The sequence below is a fragment of the Ictidomys tridecemlineatus genome, chromosome 9 (genome assembly GCF_052094955.1).
Source record: "Ictidomys tridecemlineatus isolate mIctTri1 chromosome 9, mIctTri1.hap1, whole genome shotgun sequence".
Classification (NCBI taxonomy): Eukaryota; Metazoa; Chordata; class Mammalia; order Rodentia; family Sciuridae; genus Ictidomys; species Ictidomys tridecemlineatus.
The window spans coordinates 41,460,510-41,486,017 of record NC_135485.1 but is presented as its reverse complement, the minus strand read 5'-3'; the positions used below and the strand labels follow the sequence as shown (position 1 = coordinate 41,486,017).

At 41.4% G+C, this 25,508-nt stretch overlaps 1 protein-coding gene across 1 annotated transcript in view; it reads right to left on the bottom strand.

The window, feature by feature from the left end:
• Positions 1 to 16,422: 16,422 nt before the first annotated feature.
• Positions 16,423 to 25,508, bottom strand: part of Spmap2l (sperm microtubule associated protein 2 like) — a 56,058-nt gene continuing 46,972 nt past the window's right edge. Inside the window, exons 9-11 of the mRNA XM_078020717.1 lie at positions 20,134 to 20,265; positions 17,685 to 17,860; positions 16,423 to 16,768 (exon numbers count right to left, since the gene is read on the bottom strand). Coding sequence (XP_077876843.1) covers positions 16,654 to 16,768; positions 17,685 to 17,860; positions 20,134 to 20,265 — 423 coding nt within the window. The 3' untranslated portion in view covers positions 16,423 to 16,653. The remainder of the gene's footprint in view (positions 16,769 to 17,684; positions 17,861 to 20,133; positions 20,266 to 25,508) is intronic.

The window sequence follows — 25,508 nt, the reverse complement described above, 5'->3', positions numbered from 1 at the left end:
ATTGAATCTGTAGATGCAGACGCTATGGATACAAAAGATCAACTGTAGAATAGATGGCCAAATAGTATTTTGAAATATGTTTTTTCCTTTTTCTTTCTAGAATGCTCATTCTATCCTAGCAGGCTCTGGCTTCATTGCTTTGGCAGGGAAATGTAGCAAGGAAGAAAACAGATGTGGTTTGGAAGTAGTTTTGTTTCTCCCTCCGAAAGCTTAAACCCATAGGGAATCCTAGGTTTGAGGCACTGTGCAGGAGATTAAAGGTAGAGAATCTGTGTCAGACTGGAAAATGTTTTCCTTAGGAGGGAATAAAGAGGGGGAAATGAAAGATTGTGAGTTCCAGGACAGGAAAGGATCCTACCTGGCTTGGCAACCCAGTCAGTACCAAGGAAAGAAACCCCCGGAGAGAAAAGGTCTGTGTCTCCACAGGTAGGCTCAAAGGCAGCTTTGCCAAAGACTCCCACATCCTAGTTGGGACAGAAAAACAGCAGAGCATACAGAGAAGGATAACGTGCCTCAGCAGCAATCAGTGTGCAGCGAGGCCCAAGGATTTTCTTGTCCTCAGCCCCGCACCCCTCTGCTCAGAGTCTTGGCACTTGGGAGGTTCCTGAAATCCCAGAAGAGTGTGAAGCTATTTTTCCCTCAGCTGGACTGGAAAAGGCTCAAGGTCAGAAAGCAAACTGTTATAGAGAAATACAGTACTGTGTATTATAGGCCTGAGTTTGTGCCCATGTTTCATGAAAAAGAAGTTAGTGAATGGCATGAGATAAAAGGATGAGAGGAGTCCCTGGGCTGGATTGTGATTGGCTGGTCCCTGGTTGGGGTGTGATGGTGGAGAGCCAGTTTGGATTTGCCTGGATTGGCCAATCTTCCACATCAGGGAGAGACCTCAAAACCTGGTTTTCTGCCTAAGCAGAAGCCACGTGTTCTGATGGCATGAAGCAGATAGAGATGCACGTGCTTCTTATCACTAATCTTGCCGTAATGGTTAAGGCTGAATCAGATAGTCGCCATCTGATGTCATCATTTGTTAAGCACCTTCGTATATGTTTGCTGGTGTGGTGACTTCTCTGGTAAGAATTGCTAAGATACAGGGCTTACTTGATAAACAGTCCGAGGGAGATTTGGAACTTTTCCTAGGAGGGGTGAAATTGATTCCTCTGAATACACGGATTTAATGTTCATGATAATCACCAAATGAGAAAGTTTATTTTGGCAATGAGTGAAAGCCCTTTTTATCATCCTCATTTCATTCTGAATCTCTTACACCTTTGAAAATAAGCAATGAGCCTTCATGGAAAATAAACAAGAACTGAAATCATGTTTTAGCCTGACTTGTGTTGGATGATTCAAGATTTCCCCAAGAGTACATCACACAGCAGTCTTCTCTTCCGCCAACTTACTTAAAAAAAAAAAAAAAAAACAGATTTTTTTTTAACAGTTTTAAGTTTACAGAAAAATTGAACAAAATATATAGAGTTCCTTTACACTTTCCCATGCCTGCCTCCCAGATCCCTCCATTAACATCTTGCACTGGCCTAAAACAACTATTAAACATTTGAGGAGGCAAAATTGATACGTTATTAACTAAAGTCCATAATTTATATTAGAGTTCACTCTTGGTGTTTGGACAAACATATGGCATGTATCCACCATGACAGTACCATACAGAGTAGTTTCACTGCCCTAAAAATCCTCTGAGATCCACTTATTATCCAACTCTGGAAACCACTTCAATGTGCTTTTATTAATCACACAAACCTTTAAGAAGATGAGAATCCACCGAATGTAGGCATCATTTACATCAGTTTAAGTTAAGCTTCCATCTTTATCATTAGGCAAACCTAAGTATTTCCAGAGCTAGGATACTGGCATACTCATTTGCACTCAAATTGTTTTATTTATTTGTTTATTTATTTGATACTGGGGATTGAACCCAGGGGTGCTTAACCACTGAGCCCTTTTCATATTTTATTTAGAGACAGGGTCTTGCTAAGTTGCTTAGGGTCTCACTAAGTTGCTGAGTCTGGTTTTAAACTTGTGATCCGCCTGCCTCAGCCTGCCAAACTGCTGGGATTACAGGCACACGCCACCGCACCTGGCTACTCTAATTGTTTTCAGTCAACATTACTTCATAGATCTATTTCCATGTCCACGCAGAGTCCACACACTTACCATTGCTAACCCTGCCACAATGTGTAACCTTAGAATGGCACTTTTCAGAATGAATTGCTCTACAGATATGTTTATTCAAGTTCTAGTTCTTAAACATAAATAATTGACATAGAAATACAATTTGATTCTATACTTGTGAACCAGATGTTCACCCAGTCCTACAGAGGGCCATGTATTTTTTCAAGGAACAAGTTTCTGGAGATCTCTCATAATTCAACACTCATTTTCCCACGGGAATAAATAAAAAGCATTCTGGAGTGTAAGCAACCTCTAACCATAGGAGCACATTTTTTGCTTTAGTGTTACTTTTAATGCTTTAACACTATTTTTAATTTTTTCTAGGCTACCTGATAGCATTACGTAATATTAATAATTACAGGAGAATATTTTTTTGCTTTAATGTTACTTTTAATGCTGTAACACTATCTTTAATTTTTCCATAGGCTGTCTAATAAATTTATGGTATTATATAATATTAATTTTCCTTATTCACTCTACTCTATAACATCTTTTACTCTGGACTTTTTGGCTTTAGTTGCATTTTTTGACTCTAGTTTTAGCAACATTATGTCGGGGTCCTGCCCTATCGGGGTCCTGGGGGTCCTAAAGGATGAGTGGCATTGGCGCAAAGGATTGTAAAGGTCTGGCGAATCGTCGGAGGGAGAGACCACACAAGAGACTTACTCCATGCAATTGGCAAAAGGGGATTTATTGGGGATCCATTCCAGCGCGCTGGGGCTCTGTGCTCACTCAAGAAGGGAGAGCAGCCCAGAGCCCAGAGCAAAGGTCAAGCAGAGCTTAAGTACACTTTCTGGAGAGGGCGGTGGGCTTTGCATACATCAGAACAAATCATCATGAGGCGCAGGAAAATTGAACAACAACTCTGGGACATTATTAGCACATTCATTGGTGGGAACAGGTCGGGTGGGGTGATTGGTCATTCCTAAGCGGGTTACACATTCAAACTGATTGGTTTGGGCCCTGTGACAAACTGCACAGGGCCCTAGGCTAAATGGCCAGTAGGGCGTTGTTTTAACTATCTCAGGAATCTGGGTGTAACAGAGGAACTTAATAATACCTAATCTTTCACATTCAAGGTTTCCAGCTTAGAAACTTTACCCTTTCACTATGTGAAGTAAAAGAGGATTTATACAAAAGAGGAGCATGTATCTTTATTTGCTAACTTTCCTAAGGGTATAACATAACTTTCCCTTAATCAAATAAAACTACATATGGCGGGCTTTGTGCAATAAACATAATGAATGATTAGGCTTTCTAAGAGGCCAGAAATAGGGGCTTGGGTTCTTAGTTGATATAATCAATGTGATACCTAAAATTCTCATGACCTTTCGGAGAATGATCGTTGTCCATTATCGGTTTTGTCCTCACTGTGCTGAGATAGAAGAGCAGCCTTCTATCTTGTCCTTGATGTGCTGAGAGGTAGTAGAACAGCCTTCAAGGCATGAACTACCTGTTACATTCTAGCCATCTGAAATTTAATTTGGTTTGGCATTAGGCATACTCATGCTTCCTGTCAGGAATATGAGCATGAAAATGAAAAGTCCCAATTACATAAAAAAGGGTCTCATGGTTTTGGTTTCCCACCAGCACTTTGCCAGCACTTACCCTCACTGTGACCTTGCCAAGACAGTGGGAGGGGGAGCGCCTTCACCAACATCATAACTTGAATGATACAAGATCTGTAAAATCTTTCCATTTGCAAATAGTAAACATTAGAATAGCCATGTCACAAACATTTAAATTAATCACAAAATTTCAGATGTCTTCAAATGTTCCTGGTTCTCCTGACAACGAAAATGAAGAGGATTACAGTTTGCCAGCTAAATAGGCTCTCTCGGGCGCTAGGCAGTCATAGGTTTGCAAGTTACTTCCTTATACAGGAAGACAATATTTTTGTATCGCATCACTTCAAAGTCACAAAAATCAAATGGCTTAGAACATATTTCCATAGCAGATCGCAGTCTCCAGCTGGCCCCTCTGAATTGCATGTACTTTAAAAACACTTAAAAGTTTATTTTGTTCTCATAAGCAGAAATTTAAAATGAAAACTAAAGGTTTTCTTTTTTTTTTCAATAAGGAAAACTCCCAAGGAATTGGTCAACAGCAGCTAATTTAAAGAGGTTTCTTCCTATCTATGAAAGAATTAGTGTGATTCTTGGGTCCTGACTTTCCTTGTCTTAGGAAGTTGCTTTGAATAACTTGCTGGCAGGGCTAGGGCCCTGGTCTGCCATTTCCCATGCAGGACTTCCTTAAAACGTCACTGTTGAAGGGCAGTCCAGTGAGAAGCTTTGGAACAGCCACTTTCCGCCAATTTCTTACATTCACTCAGGTAAATGTAGGTGCTGAAGAATCCCAGCCAGCTGGCTTTAACTGTGATTCTGCAGTGCCTATTAGTGCTGCCTGTGATTTCCTCAGGTCAGGCAATTCTACAACAGCCATTCCATGGATAACCAAGCTGTGTTTTGTTTTACTGCCTCAATTTTTTTTTATTGAATTGTAGGATTTCCTTATATATTTTGAAAATTATTCCCTTATCATGTATATGGTTTGCAAAATCAGTCATTCCCCAGTGTCTCTGGGTTCTGCATCCACAGATTCAAACAAATACAGACAGAAAAATATTTGGGGAAAAACTTGAGTCTATAGCAAACATGTATAGATTTTCTTATCATCATTATTCTCTAAGTAATATAGTATAACAACTATCTTCACATTATTTACATTGTTTTAGGTATTATAAGTAATCTAAACATTATTTAAAGTATATGGAAATATATGCACAGGTTATATGGAAATATTACACCATTTTACATAAGGGATCTTAGCATCTGTGTATATACATACAATGTAACATTACTCAAAAAAGAAGGAAATCCTGCCATCTATAACAACATAGATAAACATTGGGAACCTTATGGTAAGGGAAATAAACCAGGCACAAAGTGATAAATACTGCATGATCCCACTTATATGAAGTACCTTCACATAATCAAATTCATAGAACCAAAGAATGGAATCGTGGTTGCTAGGAGAAAATGGGGTGCACTAAAGCTTCAGTCAATCAAGATTGAGGCACTCTGGAGATCTGCTGAACCACACTGTACACAGTGCAGTTAGCCACTATGTTTAATGCATTCACAAATTTGTTAAGAGGGTAGGTCTTTCTGTAATTAAAATTAAATTTTTAAAAAGGATTCTGTAGATCAGCATAGAGAGATGAGCAAAGAAAAAAATAGCTACCTTCCACTGAGCATCTAAGTTGACTGATGAAGACAGATCTTGACAAAGAAAGCACTCCCACATCTCGAAGCATTCAGCAGAGTCTGAAGATGGATTTCATGTGCTTCTTTTATGAAAAGGCCTCACATCCATCTACAAAGCCCTGGTTCCTGACTATTTCTCTGACTTTGAGGTCTCTTTCTCTCTCCCTCTCTCTTTGGTCCAGAGGAAAGGAGGAAGAGAACACAGGTATTTTATTCATATTAAAGGAACAGATTTTAAAAGCCAGAAAACATCCTACTTCTTATAATAACTGGCAAACCTGCACTGGTTCTCAGATCTTTTGTTACCCAAAGTGGCAGGGTCCACACTCAGAGAACAATGCATGAGGGGCTGAAATGTGTCTCTATAAAGTCCATATGCCCAAGTCCTAACCTCCGTACTTCAGAATGAGACTGTATTTAGAGAGGGAGCCTTTTGAAAGGAAATTAAGGTAAAATAAGGTCAGTAGGATGGACCCTAACCCAACCTGACCTATGTTCATATAAGAAGAGATTAGGACACAGACTCCTGTCCTGAGGGAGGACCAGGTAAGAACACAACTTGCCAAGAACAGACTTCAGAAGAAAACAACCTTGACCTCAGATTTGAAGCCCCCAGATCCTAGAGGTAATAAATGCCTGTTTTTTAAGCCCCCCAGTCGTGGTACTTTGACGCCCCAGGAAACTAAACCACAGCCCCAGCCTCACCTGAGAGGTCCTTAGGGATGCTCATTCTCAAGCCCCAACCTGGACCTCCTGGATCAGAACCTCTGAGACAAGTCCCCAGAGTCTCTCAGTGATTTTTGCATGGCTGATGTTTGAACAGCGCTGATCTAGAACAGGAGCTCTCGTTCATGTGCACATCAGACTTGGCTTTGGGAACCAAGCAGCACCTGAGCCTCATCTTTAAATTTTGATTCAATTGGTCAAGGGTTGCATGGTTATGGTTGCCAGAATGAACCCAGCTGTGATATTTTTGTTTTCTAAAGTCCCCTATTAATTCTAAGATGCAGGCAGGTTGAGATCCCCTGGTCTAGAGCCTGCTGGCATGGTGTAGAAGTCTCAGCAGTGACAACTGACTGCAGACACTTTGGGGGAAACCAAGGCAATGTACTATTTCCCTGGCCTTAAGGATCTTCTGAGAAGGTGTGTGATCTCAAGGAGTAGACTTCTTCTCTAGAGATAATGAAGCATCCTTTCCTCTGCCTGCAGATCAACAGCTCCCTCCTGTGGCTGGGGAAGCACCTTAATAAATCAGAGCAGCCTGACTCCCCAGGGAGAAAAAGGCAGAAGTTCTGGATCTGGTGCTTCTGTCCCTGTCTTGCATGGAATGGAGCATGTGCAGGGCCCCCTCACGATGATGTATGGTGTGTGGTACTGTGTCTCCCAAGACGTAAAATTCTAAGCATCTACTTAGGGTTTTTATAAACAACTGCATGCTGGGGGGGGACATGTTGTAAAGATTTGCTGCCTTTTCTGCCTGTGTTTGCATTTTCAAGTGAGATAAGTCTTAGGTGATGGGAAAATAATTCTGGAGGTGGAATTTTATGCATTAGCAAAGTGACAAAAGAGGTGGGGTTTGGACAGGAAAAATACTACTAGTGGTTATAGTCATTGAGTATTTACTGTGTACCATGTAGTTCCCTGAGCATTTCATCCCTTGTTTCATTTTATTTTCACAATGTTGGAGATAAGTTCAGAGGACTCGAATCTAAACCATCAACACCCCCATAGTTCTCTGTCTACATGAACATGACTTTTTCCACAGCCTTCAGTAATATGGCTCTAGGAAACTCTAGCCCAAGAAGATGAAGTTGCAAATAACTTTATGGTTATTATGCTGAAAGTATTTTCCAAGCTTCATCAATTCTCCAAGGCTTCTTTGGAAAACTTTCCCTTGCAAGGTTTATCAGTTCCCTGCCCAATCTGAATCAAGCTTTCCCACTGAAAGACCTGCCTGAGGCCAGACCCCAACACCTAATAAATAACCCACACTGCCTCCTTCTACCAGATGCTGCTTAGCTTAGTCACCTATAATCAGCTTTGCTCTGAACCTTGCTATCTGATGGTGCTTTGTGGAGCCAGGATTGACATGTGCTATTCTTGCCTCCATTTTACAGGTAAGGAAATTGAGGCCACGAGAGCTTGAAGACACAGCTACAGAACACCTACAAGACCTCCCTGTGATATTTCAAAGTCATATGATACAGTCACTTGTTGTTTCTCTACAAATGGTCACCAGTGTGGGAATAATCCCAGAGAAGCTGGAACCTAGGTTCCCTAACTCAGGTCACGTTATGTTGTTGTTGTTGTTGTTGTTCTGGGGATTGAACCCAGGCCTAGCACTCGATAGGCAGGCACTGAGTTTGGTACATCCCTAGCCTTTTCTATTTTTTTTGAAATAGGTTTTCATTGAGTTGCTGGGGTTGGTCTGGAACTTGCAATCCTCCAGCCTCAGCCTCTCACTTGGATGGGTGTCCCACCTAGGCCACGTGTTGAGTTTGCAGAAACCAGGAAGGTAGTACTTTCAAGCTATCCAAGCCACAAGGCACTCCTGATGGCTTCGATCATGACACAGAAAGCACTGTGTCACGTGGGGTCTGTGACTGCTTGCCTCTGATGTCCACCTGCCTGAGTCCCAGCCCCCCCCCCCCGGGGCCTTTCTACAGTGCTGCCCACCCACAGCCACGGTGTCTGTGGCATCCAGGGTGACTCACCCCACCTCACACAGAAGGCCAACTGCTTCTTTCTACTCTCCATTGCCTAAATCCTGGCCTGATGCCTGCCTTGCCTTGCAGTCCTGCCCAGGAGGCCCAGCAGCCTGAAAGTTCTAGAAGGTTCTGCCTTGGCAATGGAGAGTGGGCCGGCAGATGCATGCTGCTGGGGCTTAGCAATATTCTCTCACCTGGGAAGCCCTCCTATATGGAAAAGGAAGATCATCACAAACTATGAAAGAACATGTGTCTTCAGGCTCCCTCTCCCTGCTGCCTGTGCTATGTGCCTGCTGGCAAGGGTGGCCACAGGCCAGGACCTCCTCACACGGGCCCTTAGGAAGCAAAGCCTCAGGGGGAAGAGGGGAGTCAGAGAAGGAGGGAGGCCTGGCGGACAACACGCTGTTCTCAATCTCCGTGGGCTCTTGTTAGTTCGTCTGCTGCTGTGAGCTGGTTCATACAAGCTGATGGGGATCTCCTAAATGAAGGAGAAGTGTCTACCTTTTAGCAGACCACAGTCGAGGGCATGCTCAGAAGCCTCTGAAAAATCAGCCAGCTGTTGAAGATCTGCTCCCCTTGTTCTCCTCTGCCCAAGGCTGGCCTTCAGTTGTTCTTCCACCGATATAGGACCTGTTTCAGGTACCTATTGTAGTCCCCCGATACTTGTGGTTTCACTCCCCACAGTTTCAGTTATCTGCGGTCAACAGCGGCCTGACGATATTGAATAGAAAATTCCAGAAAGTTTCAAATTGTGTGTTGTTCTGGGTACCACAGCAAGGTCTCACACTGCCTGTTTCTCCTGCCTGGAGCATGCATCATCCTGTAACAGGGGTTCCCCCTTGATGCTTTGACTTACCCCTTGTGGCTTTGAACCTTACATGTTTCCCCCTCCCCCAATCTTTTCCCTAAACTTCTCCTCCCCGATCTTCCTGATCTCCCCTCCCTAATCTCATTCCCTCTGAATCACCTCTAGGAAAGCCTCCTGTTCCTATGAATGGGCAGAATCACAGCCTTTGGGACAGGAGTACCCTGTGCTTATCCTACTAGCTAAGCAATAATCCTTCCTTTTTCCTTTTTCTCAGAACTGAGTCTTGGATAATGGATTGGCATTGGGGACAAGGACGGAGCTTTCTTTTGGTAGCAATCCCTTTGTTCAGGGTATCTGGGCCCTATATGCTACCTGTTATCTGCACTGTCACAGCGTCTCTGTTTCAAGTCACCTTTATTTTTCTCTTCATAATGGTTCTAAGGCACAAGAGAGGTGATGCTGGCAATTTGGACATGCCCAAGAGAAGCTCTAAAGTTCTTCCTTAAAGCAAAAGAGTAAAAGTTTTCAACTTAATAACAAAATTGCATGCAAGTTTCCCTGAGGCACAAGGTCATGTTAATAAGCCTCTCTTTATTTTCTTCTTGTTAATGTCTTTTGTTACAGGGTCCTTGACCAGCTGCCTGTTGAGCTAAAGCAACAGCCTCAAGGTCTCTCACCTTCCTCCTCCCTCTCCCAAAGCAGGGAGGGGCTTTCTCAGAAGTTCCCTTATCTAAGGGAAATTCCTTCAGAAGAAACATAAACCCTTTGTCTGTCAAAACCCTTCTCCTTGTAACCTCCACCAACAGGAAAGATTAACTGGAAAGAGAGACTAGAGCGAGTGCCGCCCTTAAAGCCCCAGCCAACCCAACCAGCTCAATATTTTTCAGGCCTATTCCTCTCCCCTAAGAATCAGTCACACACACACCCCTTGCTTCTCTCCTGCAAAGATCATATAAGCTTCTATGCCTCAGTGGCTTATTGACACTGTGTCTTGTGACGTCCCCCTACATGGAACACACTTGTGCGCCTCTTCTATTAATCTGTGGTCAGCTTCTTTCTGAAGTCTCTCCTACCAAACTTCAAAGGGCAGAAGTTCCCTACCCCCGACACAAGTGAGAACCTATGAGAGTAAAAGAAAAAAGTATTTTTCTTTCCTTTATAAAACTAACCCCAAACCGGAAAGCAACGATCCTTTTTTTCTGGGTGATTCTGCGGGTTAGCTGGGCGGTGCTACAGGTCCTCACTGGCTCTCAGGCACATGCATCTGCAGAGGGTTAGCTGGGGCATGTGGAGGGCAGGTCCTCACTCCAGCAGGTCTTTTGAGGAGTCTGGGTTTCTTCTCAGAGGGAAAGAAGAGAAGTTGCCAGGCTTATTGTGGCCTGGGCTTAGAAGCCACACAATCTTGATTCTGCCATATTCTCTTACTCTAATTTGGTGGAAGGACAAAAATTGTCTAACAGTTGTAGTTGTTGGTTAGTTTGGACTCCTGTAACAACGCACAGATTAAAGAGAACACAAACACAAGTTTCTTATGAGTTATCTCAAAAAAGTGTCCTTGGGCTGAGGCTGTAGTTCACTGGTAGAGTGCTTGGCTAGCATGGGTGAGGCCCTGGGTTTGAGTCTCAGCACCACGTATAACTAAGTAAAATAAAGGCCCATTAACAACTAAAAAATTTTTTAAAAAAGTGTCCTTAGGTGGGCTGGGGATATAGCTCAGTTGGTGGAGTGCTTGCCTTGCATGCACAAAGCCATGGGTTCAATCCCCAGCACCCCCCACACACACACACACACACAAAGTTTCCTTAAATTCAGACTTGAGCTGGCACAGTGGCACATGCCTATAATCCGCCAGTGGCTCAGGAGGTTGAGTCAGGAGGATCGCAAATTCAAAGCTAGACTCAGCAACACTAAGATGCTAAACAACTCAGGGAGACCCTGTCTCTAAATGAAACATTTAAAAGGGTTGGTGATGTGGCACGTGGTTAAGCACCCCTGAGTTCAATCCCTGGTTAAAAAAAAAAAAATCATACTTGATTACCATCATCCCACTGAAAAAAAGAAAGATGGGTATGAGGGACTCCAATGATGAGGAGATGCCCAGGAAAAGCATCGTAAGGGTTTTTCAATTTGTAAGCCATGGCTTTTGTTTTCTTTCTATGATCTGCTCTATATCTTCTGGCCAGCTGCCACAGAGTTAAAGCACTAACCCTCCCCGCACACTCTCTCCTCCCAGGTCACAGGCAAGGCCCCAATTAAAACAGAGTTGTAAAAAATGTAAAACAAACTGTGAGGAATCACACACACAGAACTTCAAATGGCCAACCTCGAAATCATTGAATTTGCTTAGGTTCACAGGCCTAAGTTTGTTACAGGGGTTCACTTGCTGCTTTGACTATATCCCTTAGGGTTTGAAACTTAAATGGTTTTTTTTCCTTTTTCCCAACCTTCTCCTTCCTGATCTTCTCCTCCCTGATCATCTTTTCCCTTTTTCCCTGATCTTCTTTTTTTTTTTTTTTTTTAGAGAGAGAATTTTTTAATATTTATTTTTTAGTTCTCGGCGGACACAACATCTTTGTTGGTAGGTGGTGCTGAGGATTGAACCCGGGCCGCACGCATGCCAGGCGAGCGCGCTACTGCTTGAGCCACATCTCCAGCCCCTCTGATCTTCTTTTCTCTACCCTTTTCCCCTGATCTTTTCTAATCTTTTCCCTAAACTTCTCCTCCCTAATCTCATTTTCTCTGAATCACCTCAATAAAAGCCCCATTCCTGCAGATGGACAAAATCACAGCCTTTAGGACAGGAGTTCCCTGTGTTTATCCTTTGCTAACAAAGCAATAAACCTTCTTTTTCCGTTTTTCTCAAAACCATGTCCTTGTTATTGGATTGGCATTGGGGACAAGGACCAAGCTTTTGGTAACAGGTTAACAAGGTGGCCTCAGGACTGAGTTAAAATGCCTGTTCTAGAACTGACCATTTATCAACACTGATGAACCTCCTTGGTGCCCAATCTCTGAGATCAAACAATCTCACAAAAAGATGATATATATGCCTGTAATTCCAGCAACTCAGAGGCTGAGGGAGGAGGCCCGCAAATTTGAGGCCAGCATCAGCAATTTAGCAAGATCCTACCTCAAAACTAGATAAAAATTGGGGCAGTCCTGGGAGTATACTCAATGATAGAGCACTCCTAGCTAGGTTCAATCTCCAGTGTCCCCCACCTAAAAACAAACAAAACTACATGCTCAGAAGTAGCTCTGCAAGGCAAGCTTTACTTTTGCAGAAGGTTGTGTACTGAACTCAGTCTGGCAAACAAGCACACGTGGTTGGCCAGTCTGCCTAGTTTTTATCCCTAATGCAGAACTGCCTCTTGTTCTGACAGGAGAATTGGGATTACAATCCATGTGACTGGTTAATTTAAAATAAGATTGGCTTATTTCACTTAGCATGGTGTCCTCCAACTCCATCCATCTACTGGCAAATGCCATAATTTCATTCTTCTTTAAAGCTTAGTAATATTCCATTGAATATATGTATCATATTTTCTTTATCCATTCATCTATTTAAGGACACCTAGGTTGGAGTTGTACAGTTTAGCTATTGTGAAGTGAGCCACTATAAACATTTTTTTGTGGCTGCAGTCACTGTAGTATGCTGATTTTAAGTCCTTTGGGTATAAACCAAGGAGTGGGATAGCTGGGTCAAATGGTGATTCCAATTCACACTGAGGGGGGCGGGGCACTAGGGAAGAATAGAATTACCTTAGATTAGGTAGAGGGGAGTGAAAGGAGGGGAGGGGAGGGGAGGGGATATGGAAGATAGGAAGGATAATAGAATGAAACAGACATTATTACCTTTTGTACATGTATGACTGCATGGCCAATGTGATTCTACAACATGTACAATCAGAAAAATGAGAAATTATACCCCATCTATGTATGATATTATTAAAGTGCATAAATGCATTCTACTGTCATGTATAACTAATTAAAACAAATTTTAAAATTATAAAAAAATAGGGAAGGGAAAAGGGAAAGATTATAGTTACGTTGAATACATGTTAGGGAGCTTAAAAAAATGGCTACATTTTAACCATATGACTTGGTAACTTTAAATGTCTCCATAATACATCATGGAATCTAGGTTATAGTAAACATGTTTATGTATTACATTACAGGTTTAACTCTGACAGAAAAAAAAAAGCAGTGACATTGCACTAAGCATTCATCATCCAGCTTGTTGGCTTGTCCCTGATAAGAATTTTTCTTCTCCTTCCACTTGTCTCATGAATTGTCGACACTTTTGAGTGGCAGGAGAGAACTGAACTCTTCTCAGTTATGGTGAAAGGGAGACATACTACAAATAGAGAATCCCTTTATAGATGTGAATTTCCATTTCAAAAAGATAACTTCCATGGTTTTCAGAGTTTCTCCTCTATCTGTATTCTCAAAATAACCAGCTCAGAATAAGCCTTATTAAATATGGTGGTGACATTTCAGTCTTCCACTGTGCAAGTCCAGGCCAGCGAGAAGGGGCAAGTAGACCCCAACCCAATCTCAAACTGGGGATTGAATTCAGGGATGTTCTACCACTGATCTACATCCCCAGCCATTTTTAGTTTTTCTTTAGAGACAGGTCTCCCCTTAAGTTGTTGGGGCTGGACTTAAAAGTTGCAATCCTCCTATCTCAGGTTCTCCAGTGGCTGGGATTACAGGTGTGGGCCACTGGGCTGCTAGCCTCCTCCTCCTCTTGATAAGAAGACTGTGGTTTGTTTGTACTATAGCTAGCACCACTGTTGCTGAAAACTCAGTCCTTGTCCCCAATGCAAACCCAATAACGAGGACATGGTTTTGACAAAAAGGGAACAATTTTTATTTAATTCATGCTTTATTATATACATCTCCTCATAGAATCCTTAGGATAATGTGGTAGGAACTCACTTTATACATAAACTGAGGCACAGAGAATAGGAAACTTGTTGAAGATCACACACCTGGTAAATAACCTGTGGGAGATACAAACCCAGATTGTTCTGATCCCCCCAAAAGTTCAAAACTGCAAAGAGCATAAAGATAGAACTCATCTAGTAGTAAAATAGGTTTTCAAGTAAAGTTTCTATGTTAGCTTTTTGTCCCTGTGACCAAAATATCAGACAAGAACAACTTTGAGGAGGAGAAGTTTATTTGGGGCTAATGGTTTCAGAAGTTTACTCCATGGTGGGACTGACTCCCACCATGGCCTAAGGCAGGCAGATCAAGGCGGAAGGCCATAGTGGAGGAAAGTCACTCGCTTCATATAAGTCAGGAAATACAGAGTAAGTGGCAGGAGCCTGCCAAAGCCAATGTCTTGGCTTGGCACCAGAATCACGAGGCACTCACAGCTTTGTAGGTTCAAACAGCAATTCTTTATTCCCGCTCTCACACCGCCTCCACACAGGTCCAGGGGCAAACCCGTTCTGCCGTCTCCCGCACAATTCACCTACTCCACGAGGCTCTCTCCAAATCTCATTTTAATCTCACGAGAACTCAACGGGAACAAGCAGCAGGAACACCCTAATCCCAGCAATAATCTTCAACTTCCAACTTCCCTAAAACCCATTATCTTAAACTGGCAACGCCTTAAACTCAAGGAGCCGGTTACTTCCTCAAACCTGATCAGCTCTAAACCCGGATCCGCCTTGGTCCTTGAGCAAGGTCACCTTATTAAAGCATGCATGCAATGTCCCATCGAATGTCCTCTAAGCAGCATGGGGTACGCTTGGCAAGGAAATTTCGATGCGTCATTCCTACTTGGTAATGGCCCTCAGCAGGAGCCAGGAAAAAGATACATAATTCCCAAGGCATTCCCCCAGTGACCCACCTCCTCCAGCCATGGCCCACACCTGCCTAAATTTACCTCCCAGTTAATCCATTCAAATTATTAATCCATCATATGGATTAATCCATTAATTAGGTTACAAGTCTCATAATCTAATATTTCACCTCCTGCATTAATACAGGAGGTTTTGGGGGACACCTCACATCCAATTAATAATAATTCCTTTTGACACAATTCTAGGTTCATCCCATAAAAGCTAGTTTAATTTATAAAATATGACATGTGAAGAGAATAAAGTAAATAAAATAAAAACTATGAACAGATACAATTAGAGACTTTTTCAGGTCTGCCACTAAAAGCCGCATCTTGCTTTCTCTGCTATTTGTGGTAATCTACTCTGATCAAGAATGAAGGAATAGGGCTGGGGTTGTGGCTCAGGGGTGGCGTGCTTGCCTAGCATGCATGGGGCACTGGGTTCGATTCGTAGCACCACATACAAATAAATAAATAAAGGTCCATCAACAACTAAAAAATATTTTTAAAAAAAGAGTGAAGGAAGAGATTGGTGGTGGAGATGGGGTCATTTAAGGTAACCCATTTCCTAAGTATCAAGCTACAGATTATGAGAAGCATTTCAATTTTTAAAATATTTTTATTGTTTCTTTTTAGGTATATGTAACAGCAGAATCCATTTTGACATAATTATAAAAACATGGGTTATATCTTATTCTAATTCTAATTCTCTTCTTCCCCTTCTTTTTCACCTCCCTGTGCTCCCTTCCCTCTATTGATCTTCCTGCCATAGTTACCTTTTTTAAAATTCATTTCTTGTGGCTGTACATGATGTTGAGATTTCACTGTGGTATATTCATAAATAGGAAAGGTGTGAGAGATTCCTTCCCCTGTTTTTCCTTTTCCCATCCCACTCCCTTCTCTTCATTTCCCTTTGTCTAGTCCACTGAACTTCTACACCACCACCCCTTATTGTGGGTTAGCTTTCACATATCTGAGAAAATATTTGACCTTGAGTCTTTCGACTTAGTGTGATAGTCTCTAGCTCTATCCATTTACCAGCAAATGTCATAAAGTCCTTCTTCTTTATGGGCTATTATTCCATTGTGTTTATTTACCACATTTTCTTTATCCATTCATTTGTTGAAGGGCACCTAGGTTGGCTCCCTGGCTTAGCTATTGTGAATTCGGTGGCTATGAACATTGATATGGCTGCGTTGCTGTAGTGAAGCATTTCAAGTTATCTGAAAGGGCCTCATGTATTAGTGTTTTTTTTAGGTAATGAGGGAAGGTTGGCAAAGTAACCTAAAGAATGATGTCAGTTGGGGCTGGGATTGTGGCTCAGTGGCAGAGTGCTTGCCTAGCATGTGTGAGGCACTGGGTTTGATTCTCAACACTGCCTATAAATAAATGAATAAAATAAACATCCATCGACATCTTAAAAAAAAAAAACAATATCAATTCCCAGGACTTACCAGAGAAGGGGCTGAGGCAGGATGGGCTACCAGGAACATGGAACTTGCCAGGAAGAAAACAAAGCCCTCTAAGGAAGTGTCTGGGATCGGCCACAGCAGTGAACAGTCAAAATGCTCATGACGAAGTAGTAAGGATAGCAAGGCAGGCTCTCAGTCTCTTTTTATTACGTACTGAAGTCCCAAAAACCTTCTAAAGAAGAGATTATAGGCATTAGCAGCAATTGCTATTTCATGCTTACAGTGCTGTTTCCTGGAGGTCTCGTATTTGGGGGGCAGTTGTTGGACAAGTCGTAAGTGGACAGTACCAGAGTAGAGAACCAAGTCCTCTAATACATGTGACAGATACGTAACTAGTGTCTACAGCGGTGACTCGCTATGTTTAGCGAACAACAGGTTCTGCCAACTCCTGGATCCTTGAAGAACATTGTGCTTTCAAAGCAGCCGGCTTGACTTTAAAGGCATTAGGATCGTAGAAGAGAATATGCATAGGAGCCCTGAAATGGGAGGAAAAGAAATCAGCCTGAAGAACTAGAGTTTCCCCAAGCACCCACTACGTGTTAATCACTAGGACATCATCTCATTGAGATTTTCATGACCTCCACTTGCAGACAAGAAAAGGAAGGCTCAAAGAGGTTGTAAGAATGATCAATGGCCAAATCCAGATTTGCACATCTGTCAGATTCCAAAGCCTTTACTCTTTCCACAGAAAGTGAATTCTGGAAAAATTTTCAATAATTAGCAATGTTAAAATAAGCCAGACAGTCCCCGATAGTCATCTAGCAGTCTAGAAAAATATGTAATTCTTTTGTGGGTATGCTGGGGATCAAACCACAAGTGTTCTTTCTACCTTGAGCATCTCTAAGCAAATGCATTTTTTCTTACACAAATTACAACAGTGCTCTGTTTCACAACTCATTTCAATGAACAATATGCATTGGATAAATATTTCATCTCCATACTTACAGAGCTATCTTCTAAGTCTAAGTTTCGGTGCCTAGTCCACTACCCTACTGGTATCTTTATATTTATTAGAATAAGACCATATATTTGTCACAATAAATGTAACTAGTAAGCTATATGTGTAATCCCAGGCACTCAGGAGGCTAAGGCAGGAGGATCTCAGGTTCAAAGCCAGCCTCAGCAAGTTAGTGAGGCCCTAAATAACTCAGCAAGACCCTGTCAGTACATAAAAAAATATAAAAAAGGGATGGGGATGTAGCTCAGTTGTTAAGCGACCCTGGGTTCAATCCCTGGTACTAAAACGAACAAACAAAAAAAGTAACTAGTGACATGTTATTGCAATTTTTTAAAATTTTGACAACTCTTTTCATTAACCTTATTAGATCAACCTTTTCCCTGTCCCCAGACACCCAACCTGTCCTAGTCCACATTAGCCTTAAATTGGCATACCTTGAACTTGGATTAGCTAGTTCCTGAATTCTAGCAGATATCTGAGAATGGGTAGCAGCATGAGAGACTGGCCACTGGGCATCACGGGCAGGTAGGTAATCTTGATGGACAGGCTTGAACTTAGCTAGATCTATCGTTCGGGAGCTAGGTATGGCGAACATGGCTGCCGGGGATACCTGTAGGGGAAACAAAGAGACACAAAAATACATCCCAGCTTTCACCACATCTCCCTATCTCGACAGCTGGCTCCCGTTCCTCTCCTGGATTGCTGCAACAGACTCCTGACAGGCATCCTACTTCCATCCTGGTCTGTGCAATCCAGCCTCCCCATGAGAGTTACCAGGGAATGAACAAGTAGATAGCGTGTTCCCTGAGACAGACAGAGTTCTAAGTGATTTGCCCGTGTCACTCTCACTTCATCACTATGACAACCCCATGAGGTAAGCACTTTTTATTTTTATTTATTTATTTATTTGTACGGGGGGATTGAACTCAGGGGCACTTGACCACTGAGCCACATCCCCCACCCTGTTTTGTATTTTATTTAGAGACAGGGTCTCACTGAGTTGCTTAGTGCCTCGCTTTTGCTGAGGCTGGCTTTGAACTCATGATCCTCCTGTCTCAGCCTCCCAAGCCCCTGGGAATACGGGCATGCGCCACCGCACTCGGTGAGGTAAGCCCTTTCTAAAGCCCAATCAGAACATGGCACTCCAGGCTTGAAGCCCTTCCTGTAGCTGCCCATTTTGCTAACATAGCTTCTTCCTATGCCTAAGAGTCCCTGTAGGATTTGGCTACCTGCCACTTCTCTGACCTTCCCCACTGGGTCACTATGACCCTGGTCACAGGAGGCCCCTCTGGTCCAGCTTCTTCTGCTCATGACCTTTATAGCTGCTAATTCTGCTTGAAAACCTCTTTCTGCCATCTTGGCTCGACTGCCTCTTCCTCTTCCAAGTGTCTGGACTCAAACATCAAGTCCTCACAGGGGGCTTGCTGACCAGCCAAAATAAACCAGCCTCTCCAATGAAGCGCCTCTGTGGTTCCCATCTACTCTCCTGGCTAGCAGTTATCCAGACCTGAACCAGCTTGTGAAGTACTGTTTATTGCCTGCTTCTCCCCAACAGAATAGAAGCCACTGGAGGGGATGTGCTTGTTGGGCAGTAACTAGAACAGGCTCTGGCTTGTAATTGGTGCTGATAATATGTCAACTGACAGTCCCCCCTTGATCTTCTGCCAGATTGCCTTTCTAGTATGTGGCTTTATTGGTAAAATAAGAATGACATGTAGCTACTGTTCTCTCTGTTAAGTGTTCATCCTAAACTTCTCAGCCACCCTGAAAGTATTCTGAGTTGCATGAGGCCAGTGAGTTCTGGATTCTAACAGTATGATTTTTCACAGCAGTATCTCCCCTTTTTAAAAAACTTGTAGTAAAACAAAAAACTCAAACAATTCTAGCAATAAAGGAAAAATATCTATCATGCCCATTTCCATACAAAAAAAAATAGCATTAAGTCATTTTCCTGCAAATTCAAGACACTCTCCCAAGAGTTTTTGGTTCCCAGAATGGTTTTCCTTTTTAAATCCTAAGGTTCCCAGAGAGAGGATGGACCTGGTCCTCCCTCTTTCGGCAACATGATATTTAATGAAAACCCAACTGAGACAGGGCACCAAGTTGGCACTGCAATTAAAGAAGGGAAATGTCAAGGAGGAAGAGGAGGGAAGCCAGTGGGTGCACCAGGCTCCAGGCTGAGCACTTGCTTTCGCTGCTACTATGTCACAGCTGACCTCTAAGTAGGAGGTCAAACACCTGCCATTCCCTTGCTCACCTGCTCCACCCAAGCTCACCCCAGATTGAGGGCTTGGGTATGTGCTCTTCCCTACATTGGAACATTCTTCTCCCAGATCTTCACTCATCTGACCCCTACTCCCTCTTCAGGGTTGGCCCGAACTTTTATTCCTTAGAGTGGCATCACCAACTACCACATGCCAAGTAAATTATTCCCCACCACCACCACCACCACAGTCACTCACTTCCTATTTCATTTTCTCCATAGCATTTATCACTACCTGGCATTGTCTTATCTTTTTACTTATTTATTGCCCCCCCCCCATGAGCTGCATTTGTTCCCTGGGAAGAGTACTTGGCACACAGTACACCTTCGAATGCTGAATGACCAAGGCTCAGGAAGGCTGCCTTGACATCATAAAGCTGGCATGGGTGAGGTGGGAATTTGAACCCAGCTCCTGCTGACTCCAAAACCATGCTCTTTACCCCCAACTCCTCTGCCTCCCTCAGTCGTCATGTAGCTAGGTTTTCCTTCCTGCCACGGAACACTCTTCCAAGATTCTTTCTTTCAATGATTTTGGGCTAGGTCCTGTAGGGGGAGAGGGGAACACCTTAGGAGCAACCAGAAAGAGCAGAAGGATGGCAAGACAGGCAGTAGTGGCTTACAGGTCGGATGGGCATTTCGCTTCTTTGTCTCTCATAGCACAGACCATCTAACTTGATCTTTGGGTGGGCAAGGTCTATAATTCTTGGAGTTGCAATAGCACCCAGGGTAGAAACTGAAATCTTAGTTTTAACCTAGAGAAGAAAAATAAAACAGTACCTATAAGTATTAAATAATAAACACCATCTAGTTCCAAGATGAAAGAGTATTATCTGATCTCTGGTCCAGGCTTCCCAGTAACCAGCAAAAATGATGAGAATCTTACAATAACCCCTGGTCACATCTGGAAGGTTCAATGTCTCAAACTATATAGATTCCAAACCAACTTTTTAGGAACTTACCTGTTAGACTACAGAGATAGAGGACATAGCAAACAATGTTACATATCGACTCAGAAATAAATGATAGCATTGATTTGTAGACTGATAAACTCTGGGAAGATTCAACCTTATCACAGAATTCTTCTTTGTTCTTGATTATTTTTGCCCTTTGGAAACTGGGACTCATATTATCACTGTGCCAAAGGGAATTTAAGTGGCTGTCTTCTAATTGGGATAAATAAGAAAAAAAAATAGCCAATAGGAAAATAATGAAGCCAATAAGAATAATGGAGAACTATATACCTGCACTGGACCCCCAAGTCATTCCTCATTTTCTTGATTATGAAAATTAGATCAAATTACATGGCCCTCTATTTAAATTACTTATATTTAAGTAACTTCTTATATAAGATTTGAAAGGAAATATAATCAACAACTGGAAATAAAATAACTCTTCAACCATGGGTAGAAAAATATGGTATACATAAAGTATTTTCTGAATTCTTTCTTGTGTTAGTTAAATGATGATGATGATGACACTAACACTGACAGTTTCACATGTAATTAGTTTATTTCTCTCCTGGAGTATCAATTTTATTTCTATTTCACTAATGGTGTAACCAAGGTGCTTGAGATTCAGTAGTTGAAGTTTACATCGTTAGTAAGCGGCAGGTCTGGAATTCTAACCAAAGGTCTTGCATGTTGGTACAACACCATGAAGGACTGATTAAACATTTAAGCATTTCCTATGAATAAAGCTTTTGTCTCCTATCAGGCTCTGGCAAATTGAAGAAGTATGTGGCAACCATTGCCTTCAATTAAGCCTTCCAATCAAAAAGGAAATAAAACAATCAATCATTAATTCAATTCATTAAACAAATATGTCTTAATCAAGTATATTATGTAATGCATAATAAATAATAATAAAATACAGTTTTTTTCCTTAATGTAATTTTCACCTTATAAAGAACCATAGACTTTTAGACAAATAATTAAGATTATTTGGTGCTCAAAAGAGAAGGAAAAAAATATATATATATCAGATGAAAGGTGGGAAAAAATCAGGAAGGATGCTCTTTTTTTTGGCAGAGGTAGGTACCAGGGATTGAACTCAGGGACACTCGACCACTAAGCCACATCCCCAGCCCTAATTTGTATGTTATTTAGAGACAGGGTCTCACTGAGTTGCTTAGCGCCTCACTTTTGCTGAGGTTGGCTTTGAACTTGCCATCCTCCTGCCTCAGCCTCTGGGATTACAGGCATGTGCCATACCCAGCAAGGACGCTCTTTTCAGGGATAAAGAGTCATTGGATTGGACTGAAGTCATTGGATTGAAGGAAGGATCAGATTTTGACAAATGGAGGAGGAAACATGAGGGAAATGAAGGAAGGGGGTCTGAGAACATTGGTGGTTGAGAGTGGGGCAGGTTATGCAGGAAAGATCAGGCTTGTGGATACACCTGAAACCAGGTAAGGAGGGTGGGAGGGCATCTTCACAACCAGGGAAGAACCAAGGAGCCTTCACGAGACAGGAAACAGGATCAAAGCTGGAGACTACCCTGCAGCAATGAATGAGAAAGACACGCAGGGCCACAGGAAGCAGGGAGGCAAGGAACCTACGGGTCCAAAGAAGAGAACCAAACACCTTTTCCCATTCTGAAATGGTGTTAGGGCGGGTACTGGGGGTTTAGTCCAGGGGAGCTGTACTATTGAGCTCAGCCCCGACCCCCTTTTGTCTTAAGACAGGGTTTTGCTAATTTGCTTAGGCTGGCCTCCTGCTTTCAATCCTCCTGCCTCAGTCTCCCAAGTCACTGGGATGATAGTATGCCCAACAAAAGTGCTTAAGCATAAAACACAACACAAAAATTCCCAGGGAACACCATGTAGGTTAAGAAATAGAACATTGCCCCAGCTACGGGGGCATGCACACTTGTGATCCTGGTGACTCAGGAGGCTGAGGTAGGAGGATTGCAAGTTTGAACCCAGCCTCAGCCACAACCAGCTCTTAAAATAGTTTTTGAAGTTACAATAATTTAAACAAAACGATACCTACATAATAATAGATCAATGTAACCAGAAATATAAGCGAATACAGTGGCTTTCAACTGTTCTTTTAACCTAGTAACATCCTATGCTTGTATAATTTTGTCAAAATGAAATTCCACTGTCATGTATAACTAAGAAGAACCAATAAAATAAAACTCTTAAAAAGTAAATGAGAGCTTCCAAATATGAAAACAGTTTTTAAAAATTATTCCATCTAAAACGAACAAGAGGGGTGTGGGTTTTGCTTGGTTGAAAATCCCTTCCCTAGCAGGAGGCCCTGGGTTCAATTCCCAGCACTGACAATAAATGAATAACAAGAATAAACACATTATACGTTGATAAACAGACACTTATGACACAACTCTGTTTTTCAAAATAAAAAATAGTGAGCAGAGTAATGTTTTGCATTTTTGCAAATACCTTTAATATCTGCCTGAAGAAGATACTGTTTTATTTTGTTTGTTTTTCAGTACTGGGTATTGAACCCAGGTCTTCATGCTGGTTGGGCAAGCACTCTACCACTAGCTACATCCCCTGCCCTTTTAAAACAGGGTCTTGCTAAGTTGCCCAGGTTGGCCTTGAACTTGCTGGGAACACAAGTGCATGCCACCATACCCAGCCATACACCCCTTTTAATAGCCAGATTTTTTTTATTATTTGGTAAAATTTCTGATTTGAAAAAACACTAAAAGAAACGATGTATAGAAGTCCCCACATTAACAAAGTAAAAGGCGGACAAAATCATAATTGTCCCCTCAGTAGATCTGGAAAAACATTTGGGGAAATTCAATTTTAATGTTTTTAACATTAGAATTTAAAGAAGGAAAAAAAAACTCTTTGGGAAAACTCAGAGTAGAAGAGAATTTGTCCAACTTAATAAAGAAAATCATCAAAACCTGAAGCTAACCTCATGTTTTATGGTAAATTTTGAACACTTCTTCACTAAGATGAGGAACAAGGCAAGAATTCTCACACTCACCAGTCTGTGTCCCATGAACTAAACTCCTAGCCAATACAAAGGGCAAGAAAAATTATTAAAAGTCCCTTGGATTAGAAAAAAAATTATTCACAGATGACATGATTTTATACATATATAGAGAGAAAATCCAAAGGAATCTGAAAAAACTAATAGATTATGAGAATTTAACAAGGTCATAAAGTCAACATACTATCAATAAACAATTAGAAAATCAAATCAAAGATATCACTTACAGATATCATCAAAAACATAAAATACTACGACAGATAGGGCGGTGTGTACCTATAGTCCGAGCTACTTAGGCTGCTGAGGTAGGAGGAAGACTTGGGTACACAAACTGGATCCCAACCAGGGCAACACGGTGATACCCCAATCTCAAATAAAACAAAACAAACAAAAAAACATAGAATAGGAGGGAAAAAATAACAAAAGGTGTGTAAGAACTCTACACTGAGAACTATAAAACATCATTGAAAGAATTAAAGATGCTCTAAATAAATAGGGGAGATATAAAATGTTTATGGATTAGAATACTTACTATTACTAAGATGTAAATTTTTATTAAATTATTTTACATATTCAATGCAATCTTACTCAAAATTCCCACAAAACGCTTCTTTGTATCTATTGTTATTTTATTATTTATTTATTTTTGGTACTAGAGATTTAACCCAGGGGTACTTTACCACCGAGCTACATCCCCAGCCCTTTTTGTTTTTTTTTATTTTGAGAAAGGGTCTCACTAAGCTGCTGAGGGCCTCACTAAGCTGCTAAGAATGGTCTCAAAATTGGGATCCTCCTGCCTCAGGCTCCTGAGTTGTTGAAATTATAGGTGTGAGACACTGTGCAGAGCTGCAAAGCACTTTTATAGAAACTAACAAAGTGATTGCAAAGTTTATGTGAAAATGAATAAGACCTAGAAGCCAAAAATACATTGATAAAAGAGAACAAAGTGGAGGACTTAACAGTACCTTATTTCAAAACCATTTTAAAACTACAATAATCAAGAGAGCAAGGCATTGGTGTAAGGAAAACAATAAGCAATTAGGACAGAATCGGGAGCCGAGGAATAGATTCAAAGTAATTTTACAATTAGAAAAATTGAATTGTAGTTGAAAATTTTAATTGTAGTTGAAAAACTGAATATCCATATGGGAGGCGCCTTAACCTGAACTTCACATATGCCAGAAAAAAGTAATTCCAAGTGGATCATATACATAAAAACACAAAAGTAAAAAAATAAGGCTTCTATAGGAAAACATAGAGCACCTTCATGAGCTTACAGTAAACAAATACTTCTTAGCCAGGACACCATTAACTGTAAAAGAAAAGATTGACAAATTTAACTTTATCAAATTTGCAAACATTTTTTCTAATCAAATGATACCTTTAATAAAATTACTAGGTTTAGCTGTAGACAGAGAGAAAATATTTACAAAATCATAACCCTGAAGAAAAGACACATATTCAAAAATAAATAAAATTTGAAAACATCAATTAAAGAGGAAACACGACAACCTAATTTTTTAAGTTTACTAAGACAGACCACTCCGTTCAAACACAAATTATTGCGAGGTGGAAAAATCCTGAAGAATGTAAAAACCCCAAACCAAACCAAACAAAATACAACTACACTCAAGGACAGAAGAAGCTACAAATGCCAAGAAGCACATGGCAAATGCTGAACATGCATATTTGACCTGGAAATGCAATTTAAACTCACTGTGAGACACGACTATCTCGCTTTAAAATGTCTAAGACTTCTAAGAAGGGACAGTGACAAATGCTGGCAAATCTGAAGCATCTGGACCCCTCATACATAGATGCAAATGAAGGGCTGTGGCTCAGCTGTGGAGTGCTTGCCTAGCATGCCTTAGGCCCTGAGAAAAAGAACAAAAATGATACATTCACCTGCAAAGTAAGAGTTTCTTATAAAGCTAAATCTACACTTACCCTATGACTCAACAATTCTACTGCTATGTATTTACCCTAAAGAAATAAAACTATGTTCACAACTGTATTCTTTTTTTCTT